Source organism: Salmo salar, chromosome ssa09 (assembly GCF_905237065.1).
Source record: "Salmo salar chromosome ssa09, Ssal_v3.1, whole genome shotgun sequence".
Taxonomy (NCBI): Eukaryota; Metazoa; Chordata; class Actinopteri; order Salmoniformes; family Salmonidae; genus Salmo; species Salmo salar.
Genome location: NC_059450.1, coordinates 21,666,674 through 21,694,309, shown reverse-complemented (window position 1 = coordinate 21,694,309; position 27,636 = coordinate 21,666,674). Strand labels below are relative to the sequence as shown.

Below are 27,636 nucleotides of genomic sequence, written 5' to 3'. Positions count from 1 at the left end.
TGAAGGGAGTAGTACACAGCGTTGTACGAGATCTTCAGTTTCTTGGCAATTTCAGAAGAAAGTTCTTTGTTTCTGGCCTGTAATCAAACCCACAAATGCTGATGCTCCAGATACTCAACTAGTCTAAAGAAAGCCAGTTTTATTGCTTCTTTAATTAGAACAATAGTTTTCAGCTGTGCTAACATAATTGCAAAAGGGTTTTCTAATGATCAATTAGCCTTTTAAAATGATAAACTGCACACGCGCACTCCGCAGAGTAGGTATTCCCTAACAGAAATATGCTAATAAATGCTAGAACGCGACAATAGGATCTCACTAGCTCGTTCTTGGCTCTGCCCACGATGATTCATTTTCTCCCATTAGAAACGACAGCCTCTGGTCTATCTTGGGTTACTTATAAAACATCTTTGCTTCAGGTGCAGGCCCACAGACACTCCTCGTCACAGGAAAATGTCGCGAATCTACAAGGTCCGCTGACTGGCGTTGAAAGTAACGAATCAGATATTGTATATATTGCACGGTAGGCGTTTCTTATGACGTTGTGACCAATCGTTTTTCGTCTCTTGATCTGACGCCGCAGTTTATCCATGTTGGGGGTGGGCTTTCTAGCTACAGTGTTATGGAAGATGTCATTCGTATTTCGAGGAGCTATGTTGAGTGCGACAAAGACAAGAGCATGGACCCTTGCTAGGTATACAATAAGCATTTCTATGGGTATTGAAATATAAGGGAATTGTTTAAGGAGGCATATAAACAACTTAATTCTGTCCATTCCGCTCTCTTAACATTACAGCATTGGTTATCATTTAGGGTCAGTCAAGCTTTCGTCATCTAGCTACGTAAAAGTTTGATTGCTGTTAATTAAACATTGTCCTACCATCTAATCAGACAAATACTTTGGACTTAGTCAACGTTGTGTGTCTTGATCTAGCTACACATGGGTCTAGTCAGCATGACCCCAAGGCTGGACCGATCCATATAGGCTTTGGGACACTGGTTGGACTACCAGAGTTATGCATCGTTCTGGTGGGTGGCGATGGAGAAAATAACTTTACCACAATACTAACCAACAGACTCACGATGTTGTGTTCCAAAGCTAATGCCTCGATCACACCGATAGTGTCGTAGCATTTTGGTACTCCGGAAATACATGAATTTCCAATGGAACGCTGCGTTTGCCTCGCAAGAGCAGTTGCTGTGTGTTCTGTGGTGCCTATGTTGGATTTATCCAACGTATGTGTAGACGGCTTGACATAAATGGTAGCAGAAGGTGAATGTTGAACTTCTGATGATGCTGCATACTATTTTGCGACAGGTCTCTATTGGTGTGATCAAGGGGTAACGCCTCGATCCCACTGACAAGTGTTATCACATTTTGGTACACCAGAAGTACATTAATTTCCAATAGAATGCTGTGTTTGCCGTGTTGTATTGCGTTCTATGTGGTACCTACATTGGATTTATCAACATATGCGTCAAACTGTAAGCGTAGAATTTTGCACAGATGCCCTTTTTTAAATAATTTGTTAAACCTTTATTTAACTAGGCAAGTCAGTTAAGAACATATTCTTATTTAGAATGACAGCCTACCAGGGAACAGTGGGTTAACTGCCTTGTTCAGGGGAAGAACGACATAATTTTACCTTGTTAGCTCGGGCATTTGATCCAGCAACCTTCCAGTTACTGGCCCACCGATATAACCACTAGGCTACCTGCCACCCCTTCCCTGCAGCGAACGCCTCGATCACACCGATTAGCGTCTTTGTGAAAAATGGTACGCAGCATCATCTGGATATGTGTGCAACAAAAGTTAAACATTCACCTTCTGCTACCATTTATGTCAAGCATACAGTTTGACACATAAGCGTTCCATTGGAAATGAATGTACTTCTGGTGTACCAAAATGCCTCGACACTATCGGTGTGAACGAGGCATAAGTAGTAGTAACTAGTAGACTGCACTGCTGTCCGTGTAACGTTAGGCCTTATATGTCAGTAGTATAGACATAGAGTTGCATTCATTTGTACTTAGTTGGTCAGCATTAACTAGTTGATTCGTTTTTATTTGGATTAAGAAATTGTAACTAACTACACTATATATACAAAAGTATGTGGACACCCTTTCAAATGAGTGGATTTGGCTATTTCAGCCACACCTGTTGCTGACAGGTTTATAAGATTGAGCACATAGCCATGCAGTCTCCATAGACCGATATTGGCAGTAGAATGGCCTTACTAAAGAGCTCAGTGACTTTCAACATGGCACTGTCATAGGACGCCACCTTTCCAACAAGTCAGTTGGTAAAAATGTTATCCTGCTAGAGCTGCCCCGGTCAACTGTAAGTGCTGTTATTCTGAAGTGGAAACATCTAAGAGTAACAATAGGAGCAACAACAACGGAGCCGCGAAGTGGTAGGCCACACAAGCTCACAGAATGGGAACCCCGAGTGCTGTCCTCTGTTGCAACACTCGCTACCGAGTTCCAAACGGCCCTGGAAGCAACGTCAGCACAAGAACTGTTCGCCGGGAGCTTCATGAAATGAGCAGCCATGGAAGCGTCGGCTGGAGTGGTGTAAAGCTCACCGCAATTGGACTATGGAGCAGTGGAAACACGTTCTCTGGAGTGATGAATCACGCTTCACCATCTGGCAGTCCAATGGACGAATCTGGGTTTGGCTTATGCCAGGAGGACGCCCCCTGCCCGAATGGATAATGCCAACTGTAAAGTTTGGTGGAAGAGGAATAATGGTGTCAGGCTGTTTTTCATGATTTGGGCAAGTCCCCTTAGTTCCAGTGAATGGAAATATTAACACTACAGCATACAGTGACATTGTAGATGATTCTGTGCTTCCAACTTTGTGGAAACAGTTTGGGGAAGGCCCTTTCCTGTCTCAGAATGACAATGCCCCCGTGCATAAAGCAAGGTCCATACAGAAATGGTTTGTCGAGATCGGTGTGGAAGAACTTGACTGGCCTGCACAGAGCCCTGACCGCAACCCAGCCAAACACCTTTGGGATGAATTGGAACCCTGACTGCGAGCTAACATCAGTGCCCGACCTCACTAATGCTCTTGTAACTGAATGGACGCAAGTCCCTGCAGCGATGTTCCAACGTCTAGTGGAAAGCCTTCCCAGAAGAGTGGAGGCTGTTATAGCAGCAAAGGGGGTACCAAATCCATATTAATGCCCATTTTTTTAGAATGAGATGTTTGACGAGCAGGTGTCCACATACCTTTGGTCATGTGGTGTATATTCAAAGTGAGTGACGTGTATGTCTTGAGCATCTTCGGTACTCTGATTTGACTGAATAATTGTATTTATTTTAGGGCCTCTGCTCCCCTTGTCACCAATGTGGGCCAACCAGTATTACTGAGATGTCCCCAAAGGTCACAACCCCTCTACACAGATTTCTCTCGGTTAAGCAGCACAACAGCCGAAGAGGAACCAGCAGAGTCCAGTCCAGTTGAAGAGAAAGTATATCTCAGTGCATCATGTGTTAAGGTTAGTGCAATTATTGACTCAAATTGCTTACACGTCATGTACAGTACATAATGTAACTTCTCATTTGAAATAATTCCCATATGTGTGGGCTGTAAAGCTCTACTGTTTTTCTTTGAGCGCTCACTTTCACTTTCATCAACACTGTTGTGGATGATCAAGTGATACAAGGACACTCCACAATGTCAAGGACTGACGTAATTACCCTTTTCTCTGTGTGTTGTTCAGAGGCTAGGAGAGATCATGGGTAAGGGAGAGTACCTGAGAATACAGGTGGAAGGGGGAGGCTGCTCTGGGTTCCAGTACAAGTTTATCGTTGACAGTACTAGGAACGAGGATGACAGGTAATTGTCATTGATTGATTGTCTCTCTGTAATCATTCAAGAAGAACTCATTATGAATGAACTATTTAATGTGTTGAATGGCATGCAGCAGTAACACAATTGTTTGTGCTAACACAATCATATAACATTTTATTGGTCACATACACATGGTTAGCAGATGTTATTGCGAGTGTAGCGAAATGCTTGTGCTTCTAGTTCTAACAGTGCAGCAATAACTAACATGTAATCTAATAATTCCACAACAACTACCTAATACACACAAATCTAAGTAAAGGAATGGAATAAGAATATATACATATATGGATGGGCAATGACAGAGTGGCATAGGCAAGATGCAATAGATGGTATAAAATACAGTATATACATATGAGTGATGCAAGGTATGTAAACATCATTATTAAAGTGGCTAGTGATCCATTTATTAAAGTGGCCAATTATTTCAAGTCTGTATGTAGGCAGCAACCTCTCTGTGTTAGTGATGGCTGTTTAACAGTCTGATGGCCTTGAGATAGAAGCTGTTTTTCAGTCTCTCGGTCCCAGCTTTGATGCACCTGTACTGACCTCGCCTTCTGGATGATAGTGTGGTGAACAGGCAGTGGCTTGGGTGGTTGTTGTCCTTGATCTTTTTGCCATTCCTGTGACATCGGGTGCTGTAGGTGTCATGGAGGGCAGGTAGTTTGCCCCCGGTGATGCGTTGTGCAGACTGCACTACCCTCTGGAGAGCCTTGCGGTTGAGGGAGGCGCAGTTGCCGTACCAGGTGGTGATACAGCCTGACAGGATGCTCTCAATTGTCCATCTGTAAAAGTTTGAGGGTTTTAGGTGACAAGCCAAATTTCTTCAGCGTCCTGAGGTTGAAGATGCGCTGTTGCGCTTTCTTCACCACACTGTCTGTGGGTTTGTATATCTAAACATTACACTGTGTTGCGTGCTATCTCTCTGTCCCCAATCCCTTCCAATGCCCCTTTTTTAATCCATTCTAAACTCTTTCCACTGCACCCCATTTTTTTTTCTCAGGATGTTTGAGCAGGGAGGGGTGGGGATCATTGTGGACCAAGATAGCCTGGAGTTTGTGAAAGGCTCGACACTGGACTATACTCAGGAGCTGATCCGCTCCTCCTTCCAGATGCTGAAGAACCCCCAGGCAGACCACGGCTGCTCCTGCGGAACCTCCTTCTCAGTCAAGTTATGAGTCTCGGCCTGAGGCTTTCAGCTCTCAAACCCTCATCCCTACATCCCTCACTAAGTCATAAAATTATATATTCGTAGACCGTGTTCTCATGGTTGCATAAGTTATTACACAATTCAGACGATCCTTGTAGCAACTCAGCAACTAAAAACATTGACAGACTGGTGTATCTTTAGGTAAAGTATGCTTGGTTACATATTAAACTAAGTGGATGAGAATCTGAGATTTTCTTGGATGCAAATAGATGGATTGGTTTTCAAGTTTTAAATTTCACTACAATATAAAAACTGTTGTCTTATTGATTCATTATACATTTATACTAAATGAAGACTATGCTTTGGAGTGGTTGGAATGTGCAAGAGTGTATCCCGTACCTAGATGTGTTTGTATATATAAAGAATGGGTCATATCTCTAACAATAAAATGTGTTAAAAGGATGTTACATGGCTTTTTTTATTTGGGATCAAATTGATGCTGGTGTATGTAAACTGGTCATAGAGTACCACAGTATGAGTCATAATACCCATAAAACCTAGCGGTCAAACAGGGAAATGGTTCCAATTGTTTTTCCACCATTCATTTTTCCCATAGGAGATTTTAGAAACACTTAAAATAAGGGCTGTGTTTCATGTAGGCTTACCCTCGCATGACGTTTTGATAACTGTAAATCCTACTAGGACAAGGTGATTTATCAATATATTTGCCTGGATTAACCCCGCAAAAATGAAATGCAATTTAGCTGCTAATATGGCTATCATAAAGAACTACACATGCCATGATGATCTGGACAAGACTGCCGAATCGAGGCAAAGGTAAGAATCTCTTTAACTATCTAATGTTTGTTATATGTAATAATGAATAAATTGGCAAAATGTCTTTAAATTGACAATTATGTGAACTATCTTGTGCTAGTTTTAAATTGACACAATACCTGTTAGCAAAGGTGTCAGCTAGAGATGACGTGCAGGACCTTGCAGGTATTTGTAGTTTTGCATGATGCAAATGGTATTCACACCAGATACTGACAGATTTTCTGATCCACACCCTCCCTACCTTTTTTTTAAGGTATCTGTGCCCAACAGATGCATATCTGTATTCCTAGTCATGTGAAATCCATAGATTAGGGCCTAATGAATTCATTTGAATTGACTGATTTCCTTATATGAACTATAACTCAGTAAAATCTTTGAAATTGTTGCATGTTGTATTTATGTTTAGTGTATTTACCCATTGAATTGGGAGCTTTCTGATTATGTCATGATGATTGAGTAGCTAGGAAGTGTGGTCAGTCAATCACAGATAGGTCTATCAATCAGCACTAGGTAACTACAGTACAGGAGTTCAAGTTCTCCATCACTGCGACGAATTTCCATCATATGGATTTGTTTCTAAATGTTTTAAATATTTTTATATGAAAAAATATTAAAAAGGAGGAATTGGTCAAACTCACAGTTTAATACATGTACAAAATGATCATCTTTCCCTAAAATCATGATGGTCATGACTTTTTACATGAAAGGGGAGGTTAACTTGGCCCCTCAAACAATCCATTTGAGATCGACAGTTTCAGTCATGGAGTTGTTGTTGTTGTTGCTTTAACCCCTGCAACTACCATTAGGGCATTACCATTTTAAATACTCTTCTCTGTTTCGCAACATCAACATGTTTGTGAATGATAAGGGAATTATTTGTTCTGAACAGGCTATCATCTCAACAGTTTATTATTAGCTCACCAAACCGTCAAATTTACATAGCTTAGATCACTGGCTGTATGCAAATAGTTACTGGATTGATATACATATTTGGTTGAGTTAGTACCCTCTGCCTGATAAAGAACTTGTGTTGTTTATACATTTTCTTTATTAAAATGTGATTTAAGAAACATTTCACAAAAAATATACAAAATAATATTTACAAACTATATTTACATTGATGTAATCTAAATCAAATATGAAGTAAACATGTCATCTATTTAACAACAATTAAAACGAGGGAAAATATTCTGCACATTTCGTATTTTCAATTTACTCAGTTATATCATATCTGGTTACAAGAAACATACACCTATATCCTTGTAAAAATAGCCACTCACTTTAAAACATACAGTGCCTACAGAAAGTATTCATACCCCTTGACTTATTCCAGATTTTGTTGTTCCAGCCTGAATTAAAAATGTATTACATTTATTATTTTCTCACCCATCTACACATAATGACAATGTGAAAACATGTTTTTAAATGTATTGAAAATGAGATACAGAAATATCTAATTGACATAAGTATTCACACCCCTGAGTCAATACTTTGTAGAAGCACCTTTGGTGGCGATTATATTTTTGAGTCTTTGGTACGTCTGTATCAGCTTTGCACATCTAGATTTGGGGATTTTCTCCCATTCTTCCCTGCAGATTTTCTCAAGCTCTTAAATTAGATGGGGAGCGGCAGTGAACAGCAATCTTCAAGTCTTTCCACAGATTTTCAATGGGATTCAAGTGTGGGTTTTGACTATGCCACTCAAGGACTTTCACATTCTTGTTCTGAAGCCATTCCAGCATTGCTTTGGCTGTATGCTTGAGGTCATTGTCCTGTTGGAACATAAATCTTTGCCTCAGTCTAAGGTTGTTCGCACTCTGAAGCAGGTTCTCATCAAGAATTTGCCTGCATTTGGCTCCATTCATTGTTCCCTCTATCCTTACCAGTCTCCCAGTCTCTGCTGCTGAAAAGCATCCCCATAGCACGATGCTGCCACCACTGTTCTTCACAGTAGGGATGGTGTTAGACAGGTCATGAGCTGTGCCTGGTTTTCTCCAGACATAGTGCTTTGCATTCAGGCCTTAGTTACATTTTTGTATCATCAGACCACATAATATTTTGCCTTTTGCTCTGAGTCTTTCACATGCCTCTTTGCAAACTCCAGGCGTGCGGTCATGTGCCTTTTGTTTGGCTTCCATCTGGCCACTCCCATAAAGCCCAGATTGGTGAAGCGCTGTAGAGACTGTTGTCCTTCTGATGGGTTCTCCCATCTCAGCCAAGGAACTCTGTAGTTCTGTCAGATTGATCATTGGGTTCTTGGTCAAATCAAAGTTTATTTGTCACGTGCGCTGAATACAACAGGTGTAGACCTTACAGTGAAATGCTTACTTGTAAGTGCAAGCTCTAACCAATAGTAGAATTTAACAAAAAAATAGGTTTAGGTTAACAATAGATAAGTAAAGAAATACAAAATAAAAAACAGTAAAATGACAGTGAAAATAACAGTAGTGAGGCTATATACAGGTGGTACCGGTACAGAGTCAATGTGCGGGGGCACAAGTTAGTCAGGCTAATTGAGGTAATATGCACATGTAGGTATAGTTAAAGTGACTATGCATAGATGATCAACAGGGAGTAGCAGCAGAGTAAAAGAAGGGGGTGGTGGGACACAATGTAAATAGTCCGTGTAGCCAATGTGCAGGGGCAACGGTTAGTCGGGCTAATTAAGGTAATTAATATGTACGTGAATGTATAGTTAAAGTGACTATGCATAGATGATAAACAAAGAGTAGCAGCAGCGTTAAAGAGGGGTTGGCGGGGTGGGGGGGGGGGGTTAGCCATGTCATTACCTGTTCAGGAGTCTTATGGCTTGGGGGTAAAAGCTGTTGAGAAGCCTATTGGTCCTAGAGTTGGTGCTCCGGTACCGCTTGCCATGTGGTAGCAGAAAGAACAGTGTATGACTGGGGTCTTTGAACATTTTTAGGGCCTTCCTCTGACACCGCCTGGTATTGAGGTCCTGGATGGCAGACAGCTTGGCCCCAGTGATGTACTGGGCCGTACGCACTACCCTCTGTAGTGCCTTGCGGTCAGAGGCCGAGCAGTTGCCGTACCAGGCAGAGACGCAACCAGTCAGGATGCTCTCAATGTTGCAGCTGTATACATTTTTGAGGATCTGAGGACCCATAACAAATCTTTTCAGTCTCCTGAGGGGGAATAGGTTTTGTCGTGCCCTCTTCACGACTGTCTTGATATGTTTGGACCATTCTAGTTTGTTGGTGATGTGGACACCAAGGAACTTGAAGCTCTCAACCTGCTCCACTACAGCCCCGTCGATGAGAATGGGGGCGTGCTCGGTCCTCCTTTTCCTGTAGTCCACAATCATCTTTGTCTTGATTACATTGAGGGATAGGTTGTTATTCTGGTATCACCCGGCCAGGTCTCTGGCCTCCTCTCTATAGGCTGTCTTGTCCTTGTCGGTAATCAGGCCTTCCACTGTTGTGTCGTCTGGAAACGTAATGATAGTTTTGGAGTCGTGCCTGGCCATGCAGTCGTGCGTGGACAGGGAGTACAGGAAGGGACTGAACATGCACCCCTGAGGGGCTCCAGTGTTGAGGATCAGCGTGGCAGATGTGTTGCTACCTACCCTCACCACCTGGGGGCGGCCCATCAGGAAGTCCAGGATCCAGTTGCAGAGGGAGGTTTTTAGTCCCAGGATCCTTAGCTTAGTGATGAGCTTTGAGGCCAGTATGGTGTAGAACGCTGAGCTGTAGTCAATGAATAGCATTCTCACGTAGGTGTTCCTTTTGTCCAGGTGAGAAAGGGCAGTGTGGAGTGCAATAGAGATTGCATCATCTGTTTATCTGTTTGAGCGGTATGCAAATTGAAGTGGGTCTAGGGTTTCTGGGATAATGGTGTTAATGTGAGCCATTACCAGCATTTCAAAGCACTTCATGGCTTAGGATGCGTTTGCTACGGGTCGTTAGTCATTTGGGCAGGTTACCTTAGTGCTCTTGGGCACAGGTGGTCTGCTTGAAGCATGTTGGTATTACAGACTCAATCAGGGACATGTTAAAAATGTCACTGAAGACACCTGCCAGTTGGTCAGCACATGCCCGGAGCACACGTCCTGGTAATCCGTCTGGCCATGCAGCCTTGTGAATGTTGACCTGTTTAAAGGTCTTACGTCGGCTACGGAGAGTGTGATCACACAGTCGTCCCGGAACAGCTGATGCTCTTGTGCATGCCTCAGTGTTGTTTGCCTCGAAGCGAGCATAGAAGTGACTTAGCTCGTCTGGTAGGCTCATGTCACTGGGCAGCTCACTTCCCTTTGTAGTTTGTAATAGTTTGCAGGCCCTGCCACATCCGTTGAGCGTAGGAGCCGGTGTAGTACGATTCAATCTTAGTCCTGTATTGGCGCTTTGCCTGTTTGATGTTTCGTCTGAGGGCATAGCAGGATTTCTTATAAACTTCCAGGTTAAAGTCCCGCACCTTGAAAGCGGCAGCTCTAACCTTTAGCTCAGTGCGAATGTTGCCTGTAATCCATGGCTTCTGGTTGGGGTATGTACATACAGTCACTTTGGGGACGACGTCCTCAATGCACTTATTGATGAAGCCAGTGACTGATGTGATGTACTCCTCAATACCATCGGAAGAATCCCGGAACATATTCCAGTCTGTGCTAGCAAAACAGTCCTGTAGTTTAGCATCTGCTTCATCTGACCACTTTTTTATAGACCGAGTCACTGATGCTTCCTGCTTTAATTTTTTCTTATAAGCAGGAATCAGGAGGATAGAATTATGGTCAGATTTGCCAAATGGAGAGCTTTGTATGTGACTCTCTGTGTGGAGTAAAGGTGGTCTAGAGTTTTTTTCCCCCTCTGGTTGCACATGTGACATGCTGGTAGAAATGAGGTAAAACTGATTTAAGTTTCCCTGCATTAAAGTCCCCGTCCCCTGGTCACCCCCATGACCAAGGTCCTTCTTGCCCGGTTGCTCAGTTTGGTCGGAAGGCAAGCTCTAGGAATAGTCTGGGTAGTTCCATATTTTTTCAATTTCCCAATGATGGAAACCACTGCACTCTTGGAAACTTTCAACACCCTAGAAATGGTTTTATATCCTTCCCCAGATATATGCCTCATCACAATTCTATCTCAGCGCTCTACAGACAGTTCCTTGGACTTCATGGTAGTTTCTGCTCTGACATGCTCTGTCAACTATGGGACCTTATATAGACATGTGTTTCTTTCCAAATCAGGTCCAAACAATGGAATTGGCCACAGGTGGAATCCAATCAAGTTGTAGTGACAGCTCAAAGGAATGATCAAAGGAAATTGGATGCACCTGAGCTCAATTTGGAGTGTCATAGCAAAGGGGTGTGAATATTTATGTAAATGAGATATTACTGTATTACATTTTCAATACAGTGCAAATAAAACATGTTTTCACTGTCATTATGGGCTATTGTGTGTAGATGAGTGAGAAAAAAACATTTAATCAATTTTGAATTCAGATTAATGAATCAAAATGTAGAATAAGTCAAGTGGTATGAATACTTTCTGAAGGCACTGTATATCAATATGTATGCTCTTAATAATGTAACATAGCAGCACACTGAAAAATTATCAAACGAAATATGCAACAGTGCATTGAAACATCCATTTTTAAGCCTTTTTCCTTTCCTGAGGAATTTGGTTGGACAGGGAATCAGGTATTGTCTTTCGATAAGCCATACACTCCCATTGCACACAAACCCTCAAACATGTATACACACACATAATATGTTATGAAGGGTTACAGCACAACCTAAAAGATCGCTACAACATGGTCACACACTGCTGGGGGTTTGAGGTTCAACCAGTGGACAACACGGTAACATACACAAATCATTAGGGTAACACAGTGACCAGGTCGGGTGTACAGTGCACAGTATGCTTTGGCATGCTCACATCCAGATCGTTACTGTGGATGTTACATTCAGGAGGAAGGCCACAGGAGTTTAAATCATTGGTAAAAAATATTTAAAAAAATAAAAACTAGAATTAGTCCAAAAAAAGAATCAGAAATGATAGAAAACAAACATCAAACCACTCTAAACCTCATCAGTCAAGTAGATTAAGGCTAAGGTAGTTTGTTACACGTCTTTCAAAATTGTATTTTCATCCGTCACATTTACTCGTACTAACGGGCAAAACTGCCATTTAGAACATTGACACAGAAACACTCCACCAATCCACAATGTCCATCAAAATCATGTGCAGGTGATATGAAAGGAAGTTTTACAACTGTGATGTGATGTTTTGGAGGGATATTTTGCAACGGTAGTGACTCAATGTCCTCTACCTCAGGGCTTTGCACCTGAGTGCACCTAGTGTTGAGGCAGTGAGTCATGTTTACTAGCTGCCAGGTGTGTTGTCTGTTTTGACATGCTTGCCCCACAGCGAAGCGGGTTCTTCTCTCTGAATAGCCATGCTGGGAAAAGCCCATGCAGCCCCCTGGACTGGACTCAGTGGTGGATGGATGATGTGTCACTCCAGTTATGTATCTCAGTGTGGGGCATGGACGCACCTCCAGACAAACAGGCTGCAGAGGACACCGAAAAGGAAGACGCAAAACACACTTATTACTGTAACAGTTAGACAGCAGTCTAATACTAACCTACAGTATTTCATACACCCTTACAATGTTTATTTCATTGTTAATTGCTGCAATGAACCAAAAACACTAATGACAATGTTGTAAATTGAGACTTTCAGAGGAATATTTTTCGAATAGAGACGGGATTTCTACCTTCTATCATCCCCGCCAGCACTAATGACGAAGCGATCCCCACTTGTGAAGCGAATATTAGTCAAGTGGGCTGAGTGGCCCAGAAAGCGTTTATGTTTGGCCTGCAGGGAACAAGAAGTGTGTTAGCAAAATGGCTACCCCAAAATACCAGTAGCTGAGCTAAATTTAGACTGAATTTAGAATAGATGCATACTGTAGGTTAGGTGGCACTGTTATTATGTCATCCTGGTCAATCACAGGCACAATAACATCACACAGACACATGAATGGTACACATTGAAACCAGGAACATAAGCCCGGATCACATTAGTGGAAGTTCACCAGCAAAATACATAACTCCTTTCAAATCAATGTCGAAAGCTACTATTTTATTTAAGTCAAAGTGAATAATGTAGACTACTGTACAACATGAAACAATTCATGAGTAATCGATTCAACAAGTATTAGCAGTTAGAAAAAATGTGCAGTACTACATTTTTGTAAGTGATGTAAATAAATATATTTTATAACTGTAAATGTATACATTTCTACCATCTTGGATTCATAAGGTACAATTCAACCAGAATTCAATATTTACACAGAGACACAAATCAGCATCATAGAATACAGATTATACTTACAAACTTTTCTGGACATGGAAAGTCAAACAGCTTTACCATTCCAAAGTCATCGCCTGTGACGATGTTCAGGCCAGAGTGGGACACACAGGCACAGGTGACGTCTGCTTTGTCAGTGTTACGGGACCAGATCCCCACAACCTCGTCCCCCAGGACACTGACCAGACAGTGAAACATCACACGTTAGACAGAAAGTAACTCCAATGATCATGTGATGCTTTGACGGGCCTTTTTTTTTATTTTGAATTTGCTCAACTACTTTGTCCTCTTTCCTCAGTCCTCTCTCGCCTCCTTATGAAAAAGGTCAAAGGTAATCGAGGAAAGGTGGCGAGGAGAAGGAACATGGACGAAAATGCACTTGTATTAAATGAGACTCTCCTCTCACACATTAACAGGCAAATGACGTTTACAGGGAAGGAATCGTAGCATATCGGTTTTAAATGTAGCATCTTTTTCTCCTTTGAGAAAACAACAACTGCTTTAAAACGGGGTGTGGCAGATATCAAAACTCTTCCACGAAGAACTCCGGTAGGATACACATGACTGTCCTCGATGAAAGGTGGCTATCGAGGAGGCGAGGTCACTCTTCCGTTCGCCTACTAACTAATTGGCACACCCTTTGACCACTTGACCAATTATCGGTTTCCAGGTCACAGAGGAGAGGAAGGAGGACAGACTTTTGCCCAAATGAGAAAAGGCCAGGGTGTAACCCCTGTGTCCTCAGTATGGATTATTTCATATGGCCACGTCAGTAGTGTGATTACTATGGCCCTAACATAACACACACTCACCTTGTCCATGTGGCCCAGGTTATCCTGTCTATGACTGCCTGCTCTGTGGCCTGCTTCCCAGACGGTACCTCATATACCAGCCGCTTGTAAGCACCAGTAGATATCTGTTTGGGTAATAGCAAATAATAATAGTCTGAATATTGTGAGAGTTTCATATTGGAGAGTTAGTACACATTTGCACAATCATAGATACACAGATATTGTGCCTACCTGAACATAGCAGCTGTCTGCAGAGAAGTCCATCTGCATGACAAAGCTGGGGATGTCCCTGCAGCAGTTAATGCGGTTGAGTTGTGGTCCAAGCGTTAGATCGTAGAAGTCAACCGCACTCTCACTGGAGCCCACTGCCAAGTAGCGTGAATCTGGACTGAACCTGAGGAAGAAAGATGTTCAGTTGAAAATGTGTCCTCTGACACTTGTTTCAACACAGAGAAGAATACTCAGTACACTTGGGATGGGTTTCCCCCATAATAAGCACTGAGTGATTTTGAGAGGGATCCCCCCACCTGATATCTTGGATGGGGGAGCGGCGGTCCCTCTTCTTGCCCCAGATCTTGAGTGAGGTGACCAGCAGGATAATGAACTCTCCGTTCTTCATGCCGATGGCCACCATGTCCCCCTCAGGGCTGTAGGCCACCGTACGAGCTGGGTGGCCCAGGTTCACCTTGTTCAGCATCTTCTGTTACCCCCAAAAAGATTCAACACAGAGAAAGTCAACACACAAGGTTCTTATAGTGCCTCACTCACAACACATGAGTAGAATCAAGTACAATACATCTGTAAGCTAACAGGACACACTGAGAGGCTCCTGACCTTCTCTGGGATGTCCCACAGCCTCACAGTGCCATCCTCTGCAGCAGACAGGAACACATCCCGAGTGGGATGGGTGCCCACACCCCAGATCGGTCCATCCATGTGGCCGTTCACCAGGATGTTGCACGCCGCGTTCTTTTCTCCCACCTCAATGATCTCAGCGTTCCTCGTTCCTACAAGGATTTTACCCTGCAACAGAAACAAGGGAAATGTGGATGAAAAATCCAGATGTGGACTTGATCCTTAACCAAAGCATGACCCATTACCCTATTCTTCATTCCCAGTGGATGGTGGAGAGCCTTACCTTTCCTCTGCATACGGAGCGCACACAGTCTATGATCTGTCCCGTCTCCAGGCGGAAGGCTCTGCAGCGCTTCAGCTCCTGGTCCCACAGCTTCAGAGCACCTCCTTCCTTTGACCTATAGGGGGCACCAAACACAACATCGTTGTGACTACTGTAAACCATTCAGGTTTCTTACAAAAACATATTTAGGAATGAGAGAAAACGCATTAAATAGCAGACTTAGATTAATTAATCCAAATCAGTTTATTGAGTTCAGAGGGCTAACAGTAGTGGTAGCTGGTACAGTGAGGAGAGGAGCAGTACTCACGGTCTTTCCTTGCCTCCTGTAACGATGAGGCCATCTCTTAGTGTGGTGTACATGGTGAATACAGGCCCTGTGTGGGCCTTAGCCACTACTCTCACTAGAATGTGCTCCTTCCACACACACACATCCCCACTAATGGTACCTGTAAATGTCAAGTTATTCTGAAACAAAAAACAAAAACTGCACTAATCTAGTGATCTGAAAGAGCAGAGGATCATTGCACAGACAATCAAGCAGTACAATAATCAATTACATTGCATGTTATCAGTTGTTATCCGTATTATCGTTGTTAACCATAGCCAAGTATATTCAATAGGCTTTTATATGCATGTAATTATTACTACATTTATCATATATGGTGTCTACACACCATTGTCATGCCTTTGAAATGAAAAGGTAGGTTATATTCAAATGTTTTCAACATGAATTCAAGTCATTATGAAATAAATGAAATAAGTATAGTATGTCTTAACAATAAGCAAAATGTCAAATATTAATGCTGATTATACATATTCCGTAGGGGAAATTGCATATGCAGTAACTGTATTGTCCGATTGGGTATCATATGGCAATAGAGAGTGGGGAATAGACTTACAGCCCCAAATGCCACAGAGAGCATGGTCTGCATGCGGGCGTCCTCTATGTTACTCATCACGCCCTTCTTACTGAGCAGAGCCCGGCCCGCCAGCGTCCAGAACCTCACATGCTTGACACCCACAGACACAAACTGGGTGTCCGAGTCTGGACGGAACTCCGCCACAAAGATCCGCTGAATGTGGCCTGACCGACTGGCCACGTTGGCACCTTGAGAAGAATGATTTATTAGAACAAGTTCTGTAGGTGATACATGGACCTGTATTAATTCCAGCTGGGCACTAACAGGTGCACCGTGATGAGGTAAATAGCCTTTACTGAGTTAGTGTTAGGTGTTTACCTTCTTGCCACTTCCAGATGGTGATGGTGTGTTCTGGGTCCAGACCCACAGAGAGCAACAGCTTCCCAGTGGCACTGAAGCTGACCGAGCAGACCCCCCGGGAGTGGAAACAGCGCAGGACAGACAGCGTCTGCTTGTTCATGGCGTCCCACACGTGAATGGAGGGCGACGTGGCTGAAGGAGGGAACAAGACAATTGTAGATTCAAGCTTCATGTATGCTGGCTGAGAAGAGGACAGAATCTTTTGGCCCAAACTAAATCCACAAATGAAATTCAAGTGATTATGTGACTTTTTGATAAAAAATTGTTGATCAAGGATATTAAATATCAATGGTGCATTCATATAAAAATGTGCCTTGAATAAAGTAGCCTACTAATAATGTAAGTGGGGGTCAAACAAGAGCTGCAAAGACTTCAAAGCAAGCAAGTTTGTGTGAGGTGCACATTTGCCCTTCCCATCTAACCCACTAGGTGGCAGTGTATCAATATAATACATTGTGGATGAAGTAAAACAGGGTACCCCAACTGGCGGCCCGTGGGCCGAATTTGACCCACGGGTGGTTTTATTTGGCCCCCCCAAGTTTTCTGAGCAATAATTTTGAAAAAAAGTTAATTGTTGGTCTTAAAAGTCTGTAAAAACACCAGTTATTAGAAGTTTTTAAATCTGTTCCCAAGTATTCCCACGCTTAATAGAGTCACGTGATCGTATACAAATGGAAGCAAGGTTTAAAATGATCATGTTTTTGTCAAATATTATATCTGTTTGGGATTCGTGAGGTCAAATTGCAGTCTACAAATGATTTGTAATTATGTTCCGGCCCCCCGACCATCCGCTCAATAAAAATAATCACCCTGTAGTAGAAGGTATCTGGATAGCTGTCAATCAATTAAACCATGCTCTGTATGAAGAAGATAAGGACATTCTCAATCTACCATAAGAAACACATCTTCATATTTTCCCTTTAGTTTATTGAAACCCTCTCCCTCAGAACAACATTCTCTGGTGTCTGGAACAAACCAAAAGTATTGAAATGGCAAAGTTCTTACCTGACATATCACCAGTATCACCTGTAAGGAAAAGAAAAAATTGAAAAAAAAAATTGAAAAAAAATTGAAAGAAATACTACTTAGATCAATGGCACCACTACAACTCTATGACACTATTTTACACAGTCCAAGTGTTAATAAGATTATTGTCAGCATACTGTATTGTAGTAGTTTTCCTCATTAAGAGCCAATAGGCACATGGGAAATGTACACATGCAGCTTTTGATTCTCTCTTTCCAGACAAATAACAGTTGTTTACAGACCAAGTGTGTTGATAGGTTTCTGTGGATTGCGAGGCACAGAGCATGCGTTACAATTATTATTTTATTAAACCGTGTGGATATTGCGATTATACAGGTTAGCTGCTTCAGAGCACAGATAAGAGAGGGGAGGGGAGCACAGTAGTCCCCCAGCAGAACACACAGTTACAACACATAGGGAAAAAAACACGAGGTCAACCTCTCACAAACATACCTACTTGGCCAGTTGCTACCACGTTGGGGAATTTGGGGTGTTGATTGATAGTCAGGCACAGAATGTCATCACTATGTTCTATATAGAAGCTTTGGCAGGCTGCAAGGAAGCACACACACACACACACACACACACACACACACACACACACACACACACACACACACACACACACACACACACACACACACACACACACACACACACAAAGATATATATGAATTGACATGAACGAACATGAAAGGACATATTTAGGATCTCAAAGAACAGCATTAAGACTCATTCAACAGTACTGTAAAACTCTGTTCAGATGAACACAAGTCTGCCCATCCCTTCTTTACTCTAACCCCGCCCACCTGTGGTTAGGTTGAGGACGATGCCAACAGAAGCTGTGTGGTAGATGATATCTGCCCCCTCATTCAGGTAGTGGACGTTGTTGCGGCAGTCATTGCCACGGTAACCAAAAACCAGATCCAGCACCAGGTCCTGTGGGAGAGTCATGAAAAGGCCAGGGTCAAAGGTAATCCCCATAGCAACAGAGAGCGAGACAACTTTCTTTTTTGTCAGTGCCAGGAATGGCAGAACAGCAGGAGCATGTACTTCCTCAAGATGAAATTATGATTAAATCAGGGTCCCTGAAGAGGAGGTCTGGAGTGGACAAAGAAGAACACTTGATTCTAAAGGATTGCATTACCAAAACAATGACCAACCCATTTGTTGAATGACAAACGCCAATGTAAAGATCTCATTTGATGAAATAGGTGGGTTGCAATAGCCAACATCCATAAAACATTATTTGGATGTGTGTATTTGTCCTGAGGTAACACCAGTCTCACCTCGATGGGCCTCTTCTTCTTGCCCACGTTGTTGGTCTGCAGCTTCTCAGGCTGTGGCAGCGCCCTGCTTACAGGAGGTCTGACACAGAACAAGAGGAGCTGCTGTGTATGATCCCATCGACCAATCTTTCTCAAGTCAAAGATCCAAAATACAAGTCAAGACATTCATGAAACATGTATTTCCAGAAGACCTTTCTTGAGCTGTAAGTGCTCAACAAGTGAAATTCGGGTCTGAAATATTTAATCAGAACTTAATATGGACCAGAGGAGATGTGTCTTACCTCGACCCTCTTCCATGGCAGCAATAACAAAGGGGAAGGGAACGTTAGAACAGGGGTTTTGACAGCACAGCGTTCACAGCTGCCCCACCGACACAGCAGCGCAACACAACACTGACACTGCAGCCACTGAGGACATAAAATACACCATATTCAGCGCCACGGAGTATCCATAACAACCAGCCCCTTCAGGATCTCTATGGCAACCACTAACCAGCACCCACAGATGCTGCATGGGTTGTCTAACCATAGACTGAAGCATACATGATTTATTATTAGAGCTGGAAACCAAAAACATTTCCAAAGCCCAAATAAAGACCTTATGTGCAGCTTATTTGGACAACAGGTTCTGTGAAATACCATATATTAACATCCTTATCAATCGATACTTGAGATATCTGAAATTGAGATACTGTATCTCAGGGTTTAAAGTATATTGTGCCTAGCAAGAGCTACTTTTCCCTAAAGTAATGGTGATGTCTTGTGTAAAGTCTCTTACCTGACTACCCCCTGCCTTCAAGTAGAATGAAAGAGGAGAGCAGGACAGACAGAGACAGATGGACAGACATTGAAGAGAGAAGAAGAGAGAGGTGAGGTTATCCTCAAATGAGCAGTATGAATTCACGTAAAGGCAAAAAAAGAAACGTGATTGAGTAAATTTGAATTTACACAAATTGAGTTGGTGGACCGTTTGGTCTCACTTTGATACATTCACTATGAGTTCCCAATTGGCTGTGCTTTCACTACATCTCGTTTCAGTTTAAACTGATTGGCTCAAAGTATTTTGACTGTTCAAGATTTGTCCATCATGTGTCCAATAAAGAAAGCTCAAAAGAAAAGAGAAAGATTTGATCCCTTGGGTATCTCTCCACAGTCCTGTGGTTTGTTACCTCTCGTCCACAGACGGCTCCTTCAGCTGCAGGTGGGGTTTGACCCCAGTCATGGGTCGCATGTTGGTGGATAAGGCCTTGATGGTGTAGCTGATCTCATTCTCCCTCGTCACATCACTGTCATAACCTGGCCAATGACAGAAAATATCAAGATACTAGATCAGAACACAGCCTTTTTACCATCTACGGGAGGCTAAATATATCAGTAGATAGTGACTCTGTGATGACTTCAGACTGAAGCCTCAGGTTTAGTTTGGGGTGTATTTCTCACCCCCATCATCCTCGCTCTCGATGTCCGACTCTTCACTGTCACAATGTCTGGCCTCCCGGTGCCCCTCGGCCTCGTGGGTCCAGATCATGAGGCACGTGTCACCTCCGCCGACCGTCACCAGGAGACCGTCATCATGCGTCCACCGCACGTTAGTCACATGGGTGCTATGGGCCACATAGCGCTTGAACTTTGCATACTTTCCCTGTGGGCAGAAGTAGCATTAACTTAAAATAACATTGTTTTAACATTAGCATAGAATTAACATTACATTAGTGTAAATGTTACACTTTAAAATTAAAATAAAAAAAGAGTCATTTAGCAGACGCTCTTATCCAGAGCGACGTACAGTTAGTGCATTCATCTCAGCTAGGTGGGACAACCACATACAAGTATCTCAGTCATAGTAAGTCAATTTTTCTTCAATAAAGTAACTATCCACAAAGTCAATGCTAGTAGGAAAAAGTCAAGTGCGAGTCTTAGTTCACGAAAGGCAAGGGTGTTTATATTTATGCTTTTTTAGAGGGGTAGGGTGGGGGGGGCTAAGATATTGAAGAGGGTTTACATTCCAGTAAGGGCAAGGACATTAAAATATAATATTTATTATATTATAATAAAATACTATTAACAGTGTCTTACCTTGACAGGATACCTGAATAGCTTGACGTATCCCAGATCATCACCTGTTGCTAGCACCTTTCTGTCGTTGCTAAGGCAGGCAGCAGTCACCTCGGTAACCTCACTGACCACAGGCCAGATCCCCTCACAGGACGTCCCGAGCACACAGGTCCATGTGCTCCAGTCTATCTTCTCCACCTGAAGGAGAGGAGGAGGAGAGAGGAGAAGTGGGAGAAGGGAGGAGAGGAGGACACCAGTGGTTCCTATGAGATATGACACAGCACCAGCCTGACAGAATCTATCATCTCTAACCCCCATCTCCTTAGTGCCCCCCGCTCGCTGTGTCTCACAAGGTGTCTGAATGTCACACAGTATAAGGCCCTAAAAACACTATCCCATTTAAATTGCCAGAATAAGAACGATGCTGGTGAAAATTGGGCCGTGTTAATGCTTGAATGCCCTTCCCACGCCGTCCTGTGACATCCCGGGGGGGAAAGTAGGCCAGCCCCGCTATACCCACTACAACGCCAGGAGCCATGGCAGCAGTGTCTGTGCTGTACTTACCTCGGTAGCAGGAATGGTCTGCTTTTTCCCCCGTGGAGCTTCGAAAAATAACTGCTCTTTAGCACCAGTGTTTACTTGAAGTAGTTTTCCTGTGAATGAGAGATCACAGTTAAGATTGAATCAGATTACAAATTAAAACACTTTTGTGCTTTATAGTAGCATTATCATTCAGTTTTATACTTGGAATAACACAAAACAACTATTTATTTACCCAGGGGTTTAAAATGGATTTCAACACATTGTGAATGAGTCAACAGTAAGAATAGCCTGAAATACAATGGCTTTAGTCCAAGTCCACTGTCAGTTGCAAAGGTCACTGCCACAATCAGTGTAGATGTTAAACCAACATGTTTACCTCTCTTGTCCCAGTCCAGATGGGTGACGTAGATGTTAAACCAACATGTTTACCTCTCTTGTCCCAGTCCAGATGGGTGACGTAGATGTTAAACCAACATGTTTACCTCTCTTGTCCCAGTCCAGATGGGTGACGTAGATGTTAAACCAACATGTTTACCTCTCTTGTCCCAGTCCAGATGGGTGATGTAGATTAGGGACCCCTTGCACACCCCCACCCTCTTGCTGCTCATCACATTATAGATGTCCACAAAGCTGTCACCCGACGCCACCGCCAGGTACTTCCCTGCACCTGAATAAACACAGCAGCCATGTTTCAAAAGGGTTTCCTCATCTGTTTCACAAGACTGACAGACCTTCTGATCAGCAGCCAAGACATCAACACAAATAAAATAAACTCTGACTCCATATCTACAGTATGTGGTCACAATTCTTTATAACAAAAACAACTATCTTCAAACCCTTTTTTAGTTACTATCGGCGATGTGTTGGGAAACTGGATCGAGAGTTTAGTTTCTAGCTCTCACTTTATCCTCCCCCACTATTCTCTTCCCACTCAGACAGACTGTCTCTCCCTGCCTGGCCTTGTTACATACAGTAGTGTATTTGGGTCAAGCCTGCAGCAATACTTCTCCTCACAGCAGGGGGGAATATGAATACCTGGCCACATCTCTGCTTATTTTTTTTATTTCTTTTTAAGAAAGTTCACTTTTACACTCTGTCTTTCTTTCCTCAGGGAAGAAGATCTGGATGGGATTTATAGGGAGGGAGGGATGAAGAGAGGGAGAGATGGAGGGAGGCGAGCATCTGACCTGGTGAGAAGCGTATGTCTGAGATGATGTCCTTGCGGTGGTGGAAGGACACTAGGTCCTCCAGGGTGTCTGCGTTGACGATGAGGAAGCTGCCATCGTTCAGGCCCACCGCCAGGGCCTTGCCCTCAGGGGAGAAGCAGCAGCAGCGCCCCCCTATGGAGGACGTCAGTTAGTACCAATGCACCTAATAACTGTACAAATGCACCACAGAAAGAAAGGAAGGAGGTGAATGAATGTAGCATAGACTTCTCTATTTTCAGGGTTAAGTGACTCACCTTTCTTGAGCTTGCGTACAGCCAGCATACAGTGGCTGGGGGACAGGTCCCATATGCGCAGGGTTTTGTCATCGCTGACAGTGGCACAGAGAGGGAGATGAGGATGAGTGGCCAGGCCCCACACCTCACCCTCCATGTGACCCTGTGGACCCATCAAATAGACAATACCATTGAATTCAGTGCAGCTCAGTTCAACCTAATCAAGGTCAGAGAGAAAGGAACCACATTTTATAGGGTGAACCATCTTCTGACTCCTACATAAAATATTTGATATACTTAGTTAAATAAATACACGTCTAGCACAGCCTTGTATTTGGCACGCACACATCCACAGATGTATTGTTAGAATTATTAAGTGCATAATGAAAATCAATGGAGGAGCCGAGGAGCCATAGCTTCTGTTGCTTGGCTTCACCCATAAGAAATTGCTCATTTGCTCTAGAGCATTTAACTAAAGAAATCAATAACATTAGATCTGGGTTTCCTATGGGTCAAAGGAGGCCTGGGGAGATAGTAGAAGCACTTCTCTTTGTAAAATTAAATTTACTAATTAAAAGTCTGCAGTGCAAATGTATCAGTCATAAACAGTTGCCTAACCTTTTCTGAAACATTATTCCAGGTAAAGGGAAAGGGAAGTGGGGATACCTAGTCAGTTGTACAACTGAATGCCTTCAACTCTAGTGTGCAGTACTTTTACAACGGTTTCCAAAGTGATGGGACAGTTCCCCTCACTGCCAGTCTGTTAGTACATTTGCAGGCTTTAAACCCCAAAATAATGTGCCCCCAGCTGACCCCTTCATTACTGACATCTCATTGGCTCTCACATAACCAAACTGCTAAAACCTGGCTGACACATCCCTGCTTGCCAGAGTTACAGCTGGAGCATGTCATGTGTGCTGGTCATTGTGGCATTTATGACAGACAGTTGACTTTATAATTACACTGTATGTAACTCTGTGTAACCGCTCACCTGGACCAGCAAGGTGATGGGTCCACTCTTATCCACCTCCAGAATCTCGCCATTCTTTGTCCCCACCAGTATATAACCATGACCAAGAGATATGGCACGTATGGAAGGGTTGTCCTCCAACAGCAACCCTATAGAGTGAATTATAGGATAAGGTCAAAGACCTTCACTTTAACCAGGGGCAAAGGAAGCAATCTTCATTAAAGCTAAATGGATTGAGTGTTTAAATGGATTTCCACTGAATGATTCCATTGGCGTTGGAGCTATGAACCCAGTATGTAATGTGATTGGCTCCACGGCGGCGGTATGAGAGAAAGGTGAACTTTTTACCTTTGGAACCTGGTGCGAGGACTGCTCTCTTGATGGCGTACGTCTTGAGGCATCTCTCAAAGGTGTTGTCCCACAGAGCCACTATGCCGTCCTTCCCTCCAGTCACAAATCCCTACAGAGTGGGACATCACGAGAGAACAGGAGATAGATTAGAATCTCTCTTCTTTAATCACTCACATAACATCTTTGTATAAAACTGACAACTGAAATAATACAATCCTAGTACTCTCTTCATTGACAATACTACATCATCAGAATTGTAATGGCACAAACAAAGAGAGAAACAAAGATAGCGAGAGAGGAAGAACGATAGAGATAGAAACAGATAGCGAGAGAGGAAGAACGATAGAGATAGAAACAGATAGCGAGAGAGGAAGAACGATAGAGATAGAAACAGATAGCGAGAGAGGAAGAACGATAGAGATAGAAACAGATAGCGAGAGAGGAAGAACGATAGAGATAGAAACAGATAGCGAGAGAGGAAGAACGATAGAGATAGAAACAGATAGCGAGAGAGGAAGAACGATAGAGATAGAAACAGATAGCGAGAGAGGAAGAACGATAGAGATAGAAACAGATAGCGAGAGAGGAAGAACGATAGAGATAGAAACAGATAGCGAGAGAGGAAGAACGATAGAGATAGAAACAGATAGCGAGAGAGGAAGAACGATAGAGATAGAAACAGATAGCGAGAGAGGAAGAACGATAGAGATAGAAACAGATAGCGAGAGAGGAAGAACGATAGAGATAGAAACAGAGAGAGCCGTCTCCATTTGACCCCTTCCCTTCCAGTACCTTCTCCAGGGCGTGCATACTGAAGACTGGGCCATCATGGGCTTTGACTGTCTTCACCAGGAACATGTCTCTCCAGATACAGATGTCTCCTGTGCATGTCCCTGAGAACACCATCTCCTCTGTCCAGCCATACACAGCACACATCATCGTCTCGGTCTTCCCCATGTTGCCCTTACGCCCGATCAGACCACCACCTGAAAGAAAGGTCGTGTCAGTAACTCCCATAACACATCACACCGTTCCTTGAGTCACTGCGGAGTCAACTCTCTTGTCTGACTTTGGGGTCTCTTACCTGTTTTATGCCAGAACTTCATATGCTTTATTCCTGCTGTGATGAGCTTGTCAGGACAGTATGGATTCACTTTGATGACAAAAATCTTATCCTTGCTTCCCCTGAAAAATTATTACAAACGTTGCATTAATTCCGTTCACACAAAAATACTATGGATCTGTAACGGAAGAGGAATACACTTAGAAGACAGTTAGTATACAGTGCATCTGCCCTCCCTAAGGGCTCTTGATCACTTCACATATGAACAATAAGGATCAGTGGCCTTTCCTGTCTGATCCAATGGAGCGTAGTGCACTCTGGGATGGCTCCTTAATCACTGGCCTTTGAGCTGCTGCATCACTACATGGCACTCACTGAGGCCAGAGCTGTACTGACACCTACTTCATCTCTTGATCCCTTTCAAGCCTTCTCACTCACTTCCATCCCTCTCTCTTCCTCCCCCTATCCCTTTTTCCTCCCTCTATCTCTTCCCCTCACCATGCTCCTCTCACAGCTGAGGACTAGGCAGTGCAGTGCACAAGGCAGGCTCTGTCAGGCCCCATTTCCCTCTGTCCGCCTCACTGCACTGCCCACCAGGGCCTGCAAAGTAGATTAGTGCAGCTCCAAGCTGTCTCTGAGCTACAACGGGAGCACAGTACACAACAGCTACGGCACGCAGACAGGAAGAGGAGCAGTCCTCCACTGCTCTAACAAGCCTGATGGAATTCCAATAGATTATATTATCGCTATGAATATCAAGTGCAAAGTCATAGAGGAACAAGACCAGCAAAGACTGGGAGAAATGGGGGTGTCCACATAAATGCTAGATGACTATTATGAAGTCCTGGATATTGGATATTTGCTCGTTTGAATTGCCATTTCGATTTTACATAATTGTCTATTTCTAAACGGGCACTTTCAATTTGAGATTAGCGCCCACAGTGAATACAGTCTGAACCCAGGTTAAGATGGATCCAGGTTAAGATGGATCCAGGTTAAGATGGATCCAGGTTAAGATGGATCCAGGTTAAGATGGATGGATGGGCCAGAGACCAGACATACACTTTAATCATTCAGCTGTGAGTTGGCAGGGCCGGGTGTTCTCTATTCAGAAAGGAACAGCTTTAAGAGTCTGCAGGGTGGTTCCCCTCCCTCCTCTCTTTATCAATCAACCAGTGAACCCTCCTATATAAATGTCCACATTTAAAAGTGGAGGTGTTCAAGTTGTCTAGAGAATTAAAGGGAAGGTTTAGATCGAGAGCATTGATGTACTTGTTGTTATTCTCTCAGCTCTGGAGCCTGTACTGTACAATGGCCAGGGGATGGCTGAGATGCTCGACATTGCATGACTGGACATGTATCTGTGAATCAGTGGGGCTGGATGACTAATTTATCCTGCAGGGACTACTGACCGGGTTATAGCCTGTGGACAAAGATCTCACATTTCCATGAATACAACCAAACTGAATCTGCACCAAAACCAGTATTATGAGATCAACATGTATAACACGCGCTAACTCCCAGAGAAAACAGAAAACCTTCTCTGTTCTTGTTTTTCATCAGTAAGAGTGCAGTGTTCCTAAAGCATGTCAACCCCTAGGACTTATCTTGACCTTTGACCTCTCCAGTCTCTGCCTATCAAGGAGACGGCTGCTGAGATCTGAATGGCTCATCTGAGATGCCATAACAGCTACTGTAAGGAACCAACCTGATGGCTGAGAGCTTCTCCCCCTTCCTCCAGTCCCAAAGGACAATGGTGTGATTGTCATCCAGCCCCACCGAGGCCAACCGCTTGCCATCCGCTGAGTAAGAACAACAAAACACAACTTCCTTCAATACAAAATTCACAGGGAGGCTTCATATTTACTCTTGTTTTGTGAGGAACAGTAAACTAGCCTGCTCCCTGGTATGATCCATGGCATGTAATGGCAGCTATGCCTCTGTCTGTGGCCAATTAGTGGGAGAGAGATGAGCGCCTTTTTCTTGATGTGCCAGCCTGCCACAGTACACTATCTCTGTAACATGTTTGTTCAGACCGATGCTCTTAAATTGACACAGATTTGAACTCGCCCCTCCTGTGTGAAGGAAGAGTTATTTTTCGTCATGGCTGACTGAGAATGTCAGGTTAGATTAAAGCAAAAATTGGTCGTTGTTGTGTTCAATGTGTTACATTATCTGGAGAGTGTATGGAAAGCAGCTGTAAACAACTCTGAGGGTATTACCTGAGAAGTCCAAGGCACACACTCCTAGTTGGTGGAATCCTTTCAACACAGACATGGGTTTCATCATCTCTGTATCCCATATGTGGATGGAAGAGTCTCGCCCTACCTGGACAGACAGAATAAACAATTAGCTTCCACATAATGCTTCCACTCATCCACAGCAACTTCCACACCCATTCATGGCAATTCAATAGTTTTAGCACAGTCTTGGCAGTAGGAAATCATCTTTGGTTATCTTTGCGCCATAAGCATATGAGCCTCCAGCTCCCAAAGGCATCCTCAGAGGTCAGCCTCTCTACCCTTAGG

General features: G+C 43.3%; 2 protein-coding genes across 5 annotated transcripts in view; one reads left to right on the top strand and one right to left on the bottom strand.

Moving 5' to 3' along the window:
• The first annotated feature begins 541 nt into the window (after positions 1-541).
• LOC106611035 (iron-sulfur cluster assembly 2 homolog, mitochondrial) lies at positions 542-5,465 on the top strand. The gene is made up of 4 exons (XM_014210849.2): positions 542-691; positions 3,326-3,500; positions 3,726-3,841; positions 4,857-5,465. Exons 1-4 carry the CDS (start codon positions 588-590, stop codon positions 5,029-5,031), a joined length of 570 nt encoding a protein of 189 aa, XP_014066324.1. The 5' UTR covers positions 542-587; the 3' UTR covers positions 5,032-5,465.
• Positions 5,466-10,828: 5,363 nt separating this feature from the next.
• Positions 10,829-27,636, bottom strand: part of LOC106611036 (echinoderm microtubule-associated protein-like 5) — a 55,827-nt gene continuing 39,019 nt past the window's right edge. Inside the window, exons 15-44 of one of the 4 annotated variants that reach the window (XM_045723476.1) lie at positions 27,331-27,436; positions 26,817-26,910; positions 25,130-25,230; positions 24,838-25,031; positions 24,043-24,154; positions 23,716-23,843; positions 22,746-22,887; positions 22,471-22,623; positions 21,819-21,950; positions 21,305-21,393; positions 20,762-20,938; positions 20,126-20,327; positions 19,855-19,981; positions 19,464-19,478; positions 18,968-18,976; positions 18,687-18,765; positions 18,207-18,336; positions 17,851-17,949; positions 17,377-17,397; positions 16,330-16,503; positions 15,991-16,199; positions 15,399-15,556; positions 15,092-15,206; positions 14,788-14,976; positions 14,481-14,653; positions 14,185-14,347; positions 13,975-14,078; positions 13,187-13,340; positions 12,567-12,667; positions 10,829-12,359 (exon numbers count right to left, since the gene is read on the bottom strand). In XM_045723476.1, the coding sequence (XP_045579432.1) occupies positions 12,323-12,359; positions 12,567-12,667; positions 13,187-13,340; positions 13,975-14,078; positions 14,185-14,347; positions 14,481-14,653; positions 14,788-14,976; positions 15,092-15,206; positions 15,399-15,556; positions 15,991-16,199; positions 16,330-16,503; positions 17,377-17,397; positions 17,851-17,949; positions 18,207-18,336; positions 18,687-18,765; positions 18,968-18,976; positions 19,464-19,478; positions 19,855-19,981; positions 20,126-20,327; positions 20,762-20,938; positions 21,305-21,393; positions 21,819-21,950; positions 22,471-22,623; positions 22,746-22,887; positions 23,716-23,843; positions 24,043-24,154; positions 24,838-25,031; positions 25,130-25,230; positions 26,817-26,910; positions 27,331-27,436 (3,687 nt within the window). In that variant the 3' untranslated portion in view covers positions 10,829-12,322. Of the gene's footprint in view, positions 12,360-12,566; positions 12,668-13,186; positions 13,341-13,974; positions 14,079-14,184; positions 14,348-14,480; positions 14,654-14,787; positions 14,977-15,091; positions 15,207-15,398; positions 15,557-15,990; positions 16,200-16,329; positions 16,504-17,376; positions 17,398-17,850; positions 17,950-18,206; positions 18,337-18,686; positions 18,766-18,967; positions 19,094-19,463; positions 19,479-19,854; positions 19,982-20,125; positions 20,328-20,761; positions 20,939-21,304; positions 21,394-21,818; positions 21,951-22,470; positions 22,624-22,745; positions 22,888-23,715; positions 23,844-24,042; positions 24,155-24,837; positions 25,032-25,129; positions 25,231-26,816; positions 26,911-27,330; positions 27,437-27,636 lie in introns of those variants that run through there. The other 3 variants (XM_045723477.1, XR_006770960.1, XR_006770961.1) reach the window with 3 other exon arrangements.

Bases quoted from the DNA above. Each gene is read 5' to 3' on its own strand.
- LOC106611035 (XM_014210849.2), top strand. From the start codon at position 588: ATGTTGGGGGTGGGCTTTCTAGCTACAGTGTTATGGAAGATGTCATTC. The intron at 692-3,325 runs GTATACAATAAG...TATTTATTTTAG, and splicing joins AGAGCATGGACCCTTGCTAG to GGCCTCTGCTCCCCTTGTCA. The intron at 3,842-4,856 runs GTAATTGTCATT...TTTTTTTCTCAG, and splicing joins ACTAGGAACGAGGATGACAG to GATGTTTGAGCAGGGAGGGG.